This window comes from Sapajus apella, unplaced genomic scaffold, assembly GCF_009761245.1.
Source record: "Sapajus apella isolate SASKATOON/1434 unplaced genomic scaffold, GSC_monkey_1.0 scaffold51, whole genome shotgun sequence".
In the NCBI taxonomy this organism is placed as follows: Eukaryota; Metazoa; Chordata; class Mammalia; order Primates; family Cebidae; genus Sapajus; species Sapajus apella.
This window is the reverse complement of record NW_022436991.1, coordinates 2,113,477-2,125,217: the sequence shown is the minus strand read 5'-3', so window position 1 is coordinate 2,125,217 and position 11,741 is coordinate 2,113,477. Positions and strand designations below refer to the sequence as shown.

At 40.2% G+C, this 11,741-nt stretch overlaps 1 protein-coding gene across 3 annotated transcripts in view; it reads right to left on the bottom strand.

The window, feature by feature from the left end:
• Positions 1-2,036: 2,036 nt before the first annotated feature.
• Positions 2,037-11,741, bottom strand: part of CPPED1 (calcineurin like phosphoesterase domain containing 1) — a 140,171-nt gene continuing 130,466 nt past the window's right edge. For all 3 annotated transcript variants that reach the window (XM_032243346.1, XM_032243349.1, XM_032243347.1), the window contains one exon: positions 2,037-3,219. In XM_032243346.1, the coding sequence (XP_032099237.1) occupies positions 2,990-3,219 (230 nt within the window). In that variant the 3' untranslated portion in view covers positions 2,037-2,989. The remainder of the gene's footprint in view (positions 3,220-11,741) is intronic.

Sequence of the window (11,741 nt, the reverse complement as noted above, 5' to 3'; positions counted from 1 at the left end):
TGAACCTAGTACAATCAGGGTCTGGTCTAGGCTTTGCAGAGTTGGAAGGAAATCCCCCGCGCTCCAGCCAACGCTGTCTAAGGTGCTGAATACTGTAGCCATTGTGTTGCCTCTGGCTGAGCTGACACAACCTCTCACCCCTCAGAAATGTTTTCCAAGACAGGACAGTGTTCAGAAGCATGGACTCGAGCCTTGGGCCATCTGTATCCCATTCCTTTTCCATCAAGAAAAGCTGGGTGACCTTGGCCACATGACCTCCATCTTTCTGAGCCAAAGCACTTAAAACACAATAAACATTCAAAACCACAGCACTTAGAATCAGGAAGTCCTTTTACCATTTTTCATAGTATAAGGCACTTATTTTTTCTTTTAATATCATTCCCTTTTTTTAAAGGCAAAGGAACCACAAGCGAACACACTAGTCATGACCCATCAGAATAATAGAATGCTCATCTACAAAAACATTTCCTGATTTCTTTCTGAACCTCTTCCTACTGGGAAATACTGCTGTTTACTTAAAAAGTGGTGAGAATATATTATGATTCTTCCTTTTAAAAAATTAAATTTGTATACATTTAAGGTGTACAAGTGCAGTTCTGTTACATGGATATGTGTAAAGTGGTAAAGTCCAGGCTTTTGCCTCAATCAACACCAGAACAGTGTACATTGTACCCATTAGGTAATTTCTCATCCCTTACTCTCCTCCCGCCCTTCTGAGTCTCCAATGTCTATTTCACACTCTATGTTCACAGGTATACATTATTTACCTCCCATTTATAAGTAAGAACATGAGGTATTTGACTTTCCACTTCTAAGTTATTTCACTTAAGATAATGGCCTCCAGTTCCATCCATGTTGTTGCAAAATACATGGTTTCATTCTTTTTTATGGCTGAATAGTATTCCACTGTGTATACATACCACATGTTCTTTATCCAATCATCTGTTGATGTGATTTCCTTTTCTTAGCATATTCTTGGGGTACTTCTGAATCAGTTCTTCTACTTATTAAGTTTTTGGGGAAGGAGATTTGGTAAGTTTCATTTTCATTACTTTTAATTATCTCCATCATCCTTCTGCAAACCCATGTGCCGCAATTCAGAGCATTGTGTCTGTGTAAGACCACAATGAGGACTCCTTCTGAGAAGACCCCATCCTGCAAATGAGGCCCTCTGTGTTTATGATCCAAGTTTCACCATGTGTTTTTATTTTTGTTTTGTTTTGTTTTTTGGAGACAGAATCTTGCTCTGTTGCCCAGGCTGGAGTACAGTGGCACGATCTTGGCTCACCACAACCTCCACCTCCTGGGTTCCAGTGATTCTCCTGCCTCAGCCTCCTGAGTAGCTGGGACTACAGACGTGAGCCACTGTGTGTGGCCCAATATGTGGTTGTTATTAGCTATGCCCTTTACTGAACTCCTTTTCTTGACCTCCTATACCTACACCTGTTGTAAAGAAACAAATGCAAAACAAGATTGCAGTGAAACACTAAAAGAAGAGCATTCTAGTTCAAAAAAAATTTTAATTTTCTTGTGCCACATAACAATGAACTATGGTGTTGCCAATCTATCATATAATTAACTTCTTGTCTTTTGTTTCTTATGAATTTACATATTTAATTATCCTTCTATTTAATTTCCCATGGTTTTGCTACGTTGACTAAAACTTTGTAACAAGAAAGTCTTTTAATTTAATGGACTTTGCAGTTCATGGGTAACCAGCTTTGGAAGTCATTTTCGCATTACTAAGTGCCCACTGAGTGCTGTTTCGTAACCCTGTACATTTTCTCTGTCAGGATTTGGAGTCCCTAGTACCTAGGTTATTTGTCCACCAGAACTATGGCTATAAAAGAGAAAATTGAGCAGTGGTTAGGAGCTGCTGGGAAGATGCAGTAAAACAGGTTGCATAAAAACAATGCTGATTTGAAATAACCTATGCTCTTTTGTCAAGGGATATTGCATTAGTACATGTAATCAAAATCAGGGCCAATTTAGAGGATGTGGCCGAAAGCACCGTTTTGGTCCCATCAGAATTTCTGCTTTCTTTCTTTTTTTTTCTATTTCTCCACGAAGACCTAAACTGCTTTGTTTCTTCTGAGAGCTCAGCATACATTTCCACTTTTTCTGTCAAAGTGGACACAATTAAGAGTCTCACAAATGAAGGGGGATTATGATCCCATGAGACCAACTATCCGCAAAGTGGCTACAGAGCCAGAATGTGGATGTGAACAAATTCGGAATGTGCTGCCCAGCGACTGGAGAAGGGGCGTTTTAGAGTTGCGGTTTCAGTCTCTAGGGAAGAGATTTTCATAAATGGCCAATTTATGTGCAAAGGTGACTTTCCTAGGCACCCAGGAAGGCAAATTTAAGTTCTGGGCTATATCAGCTGCATTCTGTTCCTATCATCAGCAATAACAGAAGTCTCAGAATTTAACAGCAAAAGGTGGCTACTTGGCTCCTTGTTTACCTAAGTGTGCATGGCTCTCGTAATAAGGAATACAGCTGTTCATTCTGCTGGGAAGGAAAGGAGATGAAGTTTGTTTTGCCCAGCATTTTGGGAATCATAACCACAATTTAATATAATCAGGTATAGTTTGTTTAAGGAATTATCAAAAATCATACTTGGATATCTGATAGGAATGGAGGTTGATAGGCTTTGATCGTATGCCAACCAGAAAACAATTCCATTCAAAAGTGGAGTTGGGAAACATAGCATTAGGAGAATTTATTCAAACATCCATGCAGAGATAGTCTAATATCATTTTTAAAACCTATTTCCAGGCTCTCTTGCTCCATTTTAAAGGAAATGAAGTTCTATTTTGAATATAATTCAGGATAGGGCACCAGCTCTCTGATTTATGCAGAAGGACAGAAATTCACAAACCTGCCTGGGTTATTTTTGTATTTCAGCAAGAGGTTGTGTGCAGTTGCTGTTTCTGGCAGAAAATAAAAAAAAAGTGCAAGTAAAAAGTGAACCAAACAGTAAAGACCGTCATTTTTTCTTTATCAAATCCATGAGATCGTCTTCTATTCCTTTCTCACTCAGCTCATCCAGACTGTAGTATCGGTGAACAATTTTGTCGGCAGTGACCACCACGACTCGGAGCCCATGGGGGTCTAGGCCTAGCTGGCATCCGATGGCAGATGACACCACCATGTCGAGGTTCTGGTAGGTGCCCCCAGCATTCCTGTGGTAGTGGCCTGAGAACACGGCTTTGACACCTGCAGGGAATGGAAAAAGACATTAGGGGCTGAGGACTTCCACGAGGTGGCCTGGGGTCTCCAGTGTTTTATTCCGTGAACAGTAATATGTTAAATATGTTATTATACCATTATGTGGAATCAGCATATTAAATGTATAGGTTTATTCTGTATATAATCAACAAATAGAAAGTGTATATGATGTCCAGAATCTTTGCAAGGATAATTTATATATACAATATATTATTAACAGATTTGTCATAACTAGTACAAAAAAGCACTAGGGAAGAAAATGAGGGAAGACGAAGTGAATGACTTTGAGAGAAGACAAAGGAGACTGAAGAAAACATGTTGAGGCCTATAAAAATATCCGGATGACAGAAGTTATAAAAATAACCTTTAAAAATAATGTTTATGGCCAGGGATGGTGGCTCATGTCTGTAATCCTAGCACTTTGGGAGGCCAAGGTGGGTAGACTGCTTGAGGTCAGGAGTTCAAGATCAGCCTGCCCAACATGGTGAAACTCCATCTCTACTAAAAATACAAAAATTGGCCAGCATGGTGGCTCATGCCTGTAATCCCAGCACTTTGGGAGGGCAAGGTGGGTGGACTGCTCGAGGTCAGTAGTTCGAGACCAGCCTGCCCAACATGGTGAAATCCCATCTCTATTAAAAATACAAAAATTGGCCAGGCATGGTAGCTCAGGCCTGTAATCCCAGCACTTTGGGAGGCCGAGGCAGGTGGATTACCTTAGGTCAGGATTTCGAGACCTGCCTGGCCAACATGGTGAAACCCTGTCTCTACTAAAAATAGAAAAATTAGCCGGGCATGGTGGTGAACACCTGTAGTCCCAGCTACTCAGCACACTGAGGCAGGAGAATCACCTGAACCCGGGAGGCGAAGGTTGCAGTGACCTGAGATCGTGCTACTGCACTCCAGCCTGCGTGACAGAGCGAGACTCTGTCTCAAAAAGTAAAATAATAAAATAAATAAATAAAAATACAAAAAAATTAGCTGGGCCTGGTGGCAGGTAGGTGTCTGTAATCCAAGCTACTTGGGAAGCTGAGGCAGGAAAATTGCTTGAACCAGGGAGGCAGAAGTCGCAATGGGCTGAGGTTGTACCACTGCACTCCAGCCTGGGCGACAGGGTGAGACTCCATCTCAATCAATCAATCAATCAATCAATAAAATAATGCTTACGGCCTTCTAATTAAGATAGCAGAGCATGTTTTGACATTTGATGAAGCCCCTCTGCTCCAAACAGCCGTAATGGATAAAATGGAAAACAGAAAACCCAAAGACATAAGTAGGTTCAAAAACAAAACAAATAGCTCCACAGGCCAGACACAAAACTGAGAGGCAAAGTCATGAGTGGGAGTGAAATGCCACCAGGAGTTCAGCTCTTAGAAGATCACAGAGACTGAAAGCATTTTCAGGAGAAAGCCTGGTTCCCTGCTGGAAGAGGGGCTGTTGTGGTTGCCTCTGTTTATGGAAGGAGGCTGAAGAACGCTGCTGCTGCTCGGGGCTGGGGAAATGGTAGGCTGGTAAATGTTTAACACGTTATTATTTTTTTAAAGACCTGATCTGTCATGTTTGTCAATTTCCATGGCGTAAATACTCCCATCGTGGCTGCGGCTGATTTTAAGTTGCCAAGGTGATGTCACTGAACCAGATGTAGAAGAGATGCCCAGTAGTGCTCATTACATATATATCAGATCTGTTTCTACCATATAGATACAAAAGCTGCCAACAGGCTCACGAGCATGGATCATAGCAACATTTAGCAAGAGAATTACCAAGTGATCAGTTTTGAGTATGTATTATCTTTGCTTTTTAATATAATTTATTTAATGGTGAGTTTATATAATCTGATTATTAATAACGGCCACTCAACAACCAGCTCACAACATTCCTTAAAACATAATGATTGGTCCTAATGAGTAGGTAGAAGCTGTTTCCAGCACATCGCTGGGCTAAGGCTTGTTGCAACCAGAGAATCTACTAGGAAGGAAGGAGAGACACATGCTCAAGTCTAGGAACCAAAACGTTTTTCCCGATATTACCGTAGGGCTCTAAACTACTATTATAAGGCCTGGTCCTGAACGGGGGTAAAGGTGGAGACAAAACCACTAGAGAGAGAGGAGTTAGTCAAGAGAGAAAGAATGAGGGAAAAACAAAAAACAAAAAAATACTCCTTACTCACACTGACCCTGCAATTAAAAAGTCTGCTGCCATGAAGAAATCACGTGGGAAGACAGTCTACAAACCCTTCAATTGGAACATAAATTGACTCCAGATGAAATTAATTATTTAAAACTAACAAATATTTCAAATAAATGAATTTAAGATATCAAAGGGTCCTTAATAAAGGACTAACACCCATAAAAATATGTTATGAAACAAAATAGGCATAAATTGAACGAGAGTAGGCACTAATGAACATTTAGAAGTGGTGGACACAAAAGAAATACCCATTAAAATTTAAGGTAAAAACAACCTTCAGTAAATGAGATAGGCCAACCATCGTGGCTCACACCTATAATCCCAGTACTTTGAAAGGCTAAGGTGTGAGAATCGCTTGAGGCCAGGAGTAGGAGACCAGTCTGGGCAATGTAGCAAGACCCCATCACTATAAAAAATAATAAAATAAATAAATGAGATCAATTCTAGACATCAATCAAAGAGGAAATTAGTGAATTGAAAGGTAAAACTGAGGAAATGAACCAGAAGACAATACAGAGACCCAGACACAAGCAATAGGAACATGCTCTTGATTCAAGTTCTTTGAGTTCAAAGAACTCAAAGGATAGCTTAAGAACAGCAGAAGTTTAGAGGAGCCGGCAGAGGAGAAAGTAGAAAATAATAGTGAGAAGAATTTGAAAAAATAACAGAAATTTTCCAGAAGGAAGGAAGATACAGGTCCTTAGATAAAAAGGACTACACAGGAAACATGAAAGTTAATTCATACTGATACATGGTTCAATAAAATTGTGGTACAGCAAACACAGAGAAAAACCACAGAAAGACAACTGCAATAAAAATATTATAAAGAAATGATAATCACACAGATAGCAGGCATCTTAACAATAACAGACTCAAAAAGTAATGCCTTCTATATCCTGACAGCAAATACCTATGAACCACAAGTTTTATACCTAGCTAAACTTTCATTTAAGTTTGAGGGCAAAAAAAGACATGTTTGGAATATAAAAACTAAATATTTACCATGTCTCAATCTTCACTGAAACAATTGCTGAAACAAGGTATGTTTCAGCAGAAGAAAGGAGGAAACATTTAAAAATGATAATGAGAAAACACCAGTATTTTGGTAAATTGAATTAACTACTGTTTTTTTAAAAAAACTTTTTAATGTTAAAAGTGAAACTAAAAATAAAAAATGTCAAGATAGGGAGTTCAGTGGAAAATTAAAGCATATAAAAATTATTGCCATGTTTGGAAGGAAGATAAAAATACTGAATAACCTGATACTTTGCCAGAAAAAATGTATAGTTACTTATTTCTTTAAAATGTTTGAGCATAACAACCAAACTAAAAATAAATAAACTGAACTTCATCAAAATTACCAACTTTTGTGCCCCAATAATATTATAAAAAATGAAAAGACAACCCATGGAATGGGAGAAAATATTTGCAAATCATATATCTAATAAGGGCCTAATATCTAGAAAACTTAAAGAACTTTTACAACTCAACCAAAAGACAACCCAATTAACAAGTGGGCACAGGATGTGAATAGACGTTTCTCCAAAGGAGATATACAAATGCCCAATAACCACGTAAAAAGATGCTCAACATCATTTGTCTATAGGGAAATGTGAATAGCGACAATGAGATAACCACTTCCTGTCCACTAGGATGGCTGTGATTAAAGAGATGGAAAGCAATAAGGGTTCAGAGGGATTTGGAGAAATTAGACCCTTCATACAGTGCTGGTGGGAATGTAAAATGGTACATTTCTTTTGGAAAACACTTTGGCAATTCCTCAAACGTTAAACACATATTTACCACAATTGTGCTATTTCACTCCTAAGTATGTATCTAAGAGAAACAAAAACATTAGTCCATGCAAAACCTTGTATGTGAATGTTGATAGCAGCATTCCTAAAATATGGAAAGAAACTAAATGTCCATCAGTTGATGATGGATAAACAAAATGTGGTCACCCATACAATGGAATGTTATTTAGCCATGAAAAGGAATAAAGTATTGATACATGCTGTAATGTAGATGCACCTTGAAAATATTAAGCTAAATGAGATAAGCTACTTGCAAAAGGCCCCATCTTGTATGCTTTCATTTATATAAAATGTCGAGAATAGCTAAATCCACAGAGAAAGTAGATCAGTGGTTGCTAGGGGCTGAGGGAAGGATGGAATGGGAGAATGACTGCTAACAGGTGCAGGGTTTCTTTGTGGAATGGTAAAAATGGTCTGCAATTAGATCATGGTGATGGTTGCACAACCTTGTGAATACATTAAAACGACTAAATTTGATACTTCAAAAGAGCACATTTTATGGTATGTGAATTATAGCTCAATAAAAAATGCAAAAAAATTACAGGAAGAGGAGGAAGCTAAAATGATTCCATATGGCAATAATGGATTAGAGTTGGAGATATCAGTAGTAATTCAGCTGAGAGCCCCTAGGAGCACGTACTAGCAATGAGAGTGCCTCGCAGTCCGATCTCGCTTCCTAGCAAACATTCTCTAATAAAAGGAACTATGGCTCCTCGGAGAAATGGCTACTGTACCACTGAGCAGGAAATACAGAAGATGAGCCTGGAACATCTTGTGTTGCCAGAAAGGAAAGCGATGCTCAGAAATAAAAACCCTGCAACGATGGGGTATGGCAAAGGGACCCAGGAATCCAGCGACAGGATTCCCAGTGGCCAAAGCTTACCAATCTGAGCAACCAAATAAACTAGCGTTGAATGAAATCCCTAAGTATATAAAAAAGCCACGAGGTGGCCAGGTGCAGTGACTCACGCCGCAATCCCAGCACTTTGAGAGGCCAAGGCGAGAGGATTGGTTGAGGCCAGGACCTCGACCAGCCTGGGCAACAGAGTGAAACCCCGTCTCCACAAAACATTACCAAATTAGACAGCTGTGGAGGCTCACGTCTGTGGTCCGATCTACTTAGGAGGCTGAGGTGGGAGGATTGCTTGAGCCTGGGAGTTTGAAGCTACAGTGAGCTATGACTGCGCCATTGCATTCCAGTTTGGGTGACAGAGAGAACTTGTCTCTAAAAACAAACCAACAAAAACTTCACAAGACCATAATAATATAGATAAATTCCTGAAGAAATAAATAAATGGTAGGGGGAGAAACATCTCCTACACACAGAAGGGTGACAAACAAAAGACATAGACACCTCACCCTCTAGGAAGTACAGCATCTTTCCTCACCCCTTAGCTGTGGGATGTGCATCCTGACTTCTGTTCAAAGGGTATAGTTTTTTTTTAGATGAAGTCTCGCTCTTGTCCCCCAGGCTGGAGTGCAATGGTGCAATTTTGGCTCACTGCAACCTCTGCCTCCTGGGTTCAAGTGATTCTCCTGCCTCAGTCTCCCAAGTAGCTGGAATTACAGGCACCCGCCACCACACTCGGCTAATTTTTGTATTTTTAGTAAAGATGAGGTTTCACCAGTTGGTCAGGCTAGTCTCAAACTCCTGACCTCAGGTGATCCGCCCACCTCGGCCTCCCAAAGTGCTGGGATTACAGGCATGAGCAAAAAGTATAAAGAGAAGATTTAAAAAAAATGTATTTACAGTGAAGAAACTGGACAAACACCAAAAGTAATAAGCCACATCGTTAGTATGTGCTCTTGATATGAATGTGGTAAAAATGGCACTTCACCTCTGTGGTCTTCCTCCCCTAAATCCATCACCCCAGTTGAATCCTGAGAAAACCATCAGACACGTTCCCAAGACAGAGACATTGTATCAAATATCTGATCAGCACTCCTTAAAACTGTCATCAAAAGCAAGGAAAGTATGAGAAACTGTCACAGCCAAGAGGAACTTAAGCACACACAATGACTAAATGTAAATGATCCATGTTTTCTTATTTTTTTAATTATTTATTTATTTTTAATATATTTTTTGAGATGGAGTCTCCCTGTGACACCCAGGCTGGAGTGCAGTGGTGCAATTTTGGCTCATGGTAAACTCTGCCTCTCAGGTTCAAGTGATTCTCCCGCCTCATCCTCCTGAGTAGCTGGGATTACAGGCACCCATCACCACACCTGGCTCATTTTTGTATTTTTAGTAGAGATGGGGTTTTACCATGTTGGCCAGGCTGGTCTGACACTCCTGACCTCAGGTGATCCGCCTGCCTCAGCCTCCCAAAGTGCTGGAATTACAGGTGTGAGCCACCACACCCGGCCGTATTTTTAAAAATAAACTTTAAATTTTGGAACAATTTATATTTATGGAATAATCACAAAGATAGAGAATTCTCATATCCCCTGTACTGTTTTCCCCATTCATTAATATATTACATCGGGATAATAACATTTGTTACAATTAATGAACCAATATTGACATATTAAGATTTATTAAAGCCCATGATTAGATTCCTTTAGTTTTTTCCTAATGTCCTTTTTCTGTTCCAGGATCTGAATGATTTTTACTAGTTCCACGCTGGAGAACAAGGAAGGAAACAGGGATTGAGAATAGTGGCAAAGAGGGGCAAGGGAAAAAAAATGAGGAAACAGGAGAGCAAGGAAAGCAAAAGAGAAAGAAAGGGCATGAAAGGACTATGGCCGATGCTTCTGGAGAGTGAGATTCTAGGAGACTGTAAAGAGACCTCTCGGGACTGTAGTTACCTGGGCTGGCGGGAACTGCAGATTCACATGTGGGCAGGTGTGGATCAGCTCAGGTGCAAAAAGGAAGGGTACTCAGCCTTCCCTACTTAAGAAAGCCACAGGTGGAGAGAAACAGCTACAGTCACGTGCAGCACATTGATGTTTTGGTCAATGATGAATGGCATATATGAAGGTGGTCCTGTAAAATTATAATGCTGTATTTTCATTGTACCTCCTGTATGTCTAGATATACAAATACCTACCATTGTGTTACGGTGGCCTGCAGTATCCAGTACGGTACCATGCTGTATGGTTTGCAGTCTAGGAGCCATAGGCTACAGGTGTACAGCATACACCATCTAGGTTTACGTAAGGACATTGAGATGTTCGAACAATGACAAAATTGCCTAATGATGCAGGACTGTAATTCCATTTACTTATTATTAGAATTTGAACACAAAGAACTCATGTCAAGGAGGCAATCTAGCAATACTGTCACATGTTTTACTGTACATTCCCTTGGCTCAACAAAAGCATTTTGGTAGATATTTATCCTTCAGAAATCCCCAGGGAAAAGTCCAAAGATGTATGTGTGTTGTGCCTGTGGACATTAATATATGGCTCAATGTGCATCCCAGTACCGTTAGTAATGTTTATTTCTGGAAGACCTGTTAAATGACAGTATGTGCATTTTTAAAAAAGAGATAATTTATGTGTAATGGCACCAAAAGGTGCTAAATACCATTAATACGTATAGCACGCTACTGCAAAAACATCATGTGATCTAGTGTAAAATAATGTATAACTAAGAAGGTGTGTCTGCATATGAGGGTATGTGTGCATATATGTATACCTAAGAAGGTATGTGTGCATATGAGGGTATGTGTGCATACATGTAAACCTAAGAGGGTATGTGTGCATATGAGGGTATGTGTGCATACATGTATACCTAAGAGGGTATGTGTGCATATATGTATACCTAAGAGGGTATGTGTGCATTTGAGGGTATGTGTGCATTTGAGTGTATGTGTACATATGAATATATGTGTGCATGAGGGTATGTGTGCATATGAAGGTATGTGTGCATATCAGGATATGTGTGCATATGTATACCTAAGAGGGAATGTGTGCATATTAGGGTATGTGTGCATACGTATACCTAAGAGGGTATGTGTGCGTATGAGGGAATGTGTGCATATGTATACTAAGAGGGAATGTGTGCTTATGAGGGTATGTGTGCATACATATACCTAAGAGGGTATGTGTGCATAGACACTAAACTACTAATAGTGGTGGTTTTAGGTGAGTGAGGTGGGGTAGGATTAGTGAGAGGTGCATCATTCTCTCTTATAGCAGTGTAATGCTTACAATGCTTATTACAGTAATGTAATGCTTACTAATCTGGTGATCAGGAATGAAATCCCAGCACTTCAGGAGGCCGAGGTGAGTGGATCACTTGAGGTCAGGAGTTCTTGAACAGCCTGGCCAACATAGCAAAACCCCGTAGCTGGACCTGGTGGCAGGCAACTGTAATCCCAACTACTTAGGAGGCTGAGGCAAGAGAATTGCTTGAACTTGGGAGGTGGAGATTGCAGTGAGCTGAGATTGCGCCACTGCACTCTAGCCTGGGTGGCAGAGCGAGATCCCATCATAAAGGAGAGGAGGGAGGGAGTGAGGGAGGACAGGAAAGGAAAAAGGAAGGGAAGGGAGGGGAGGGGA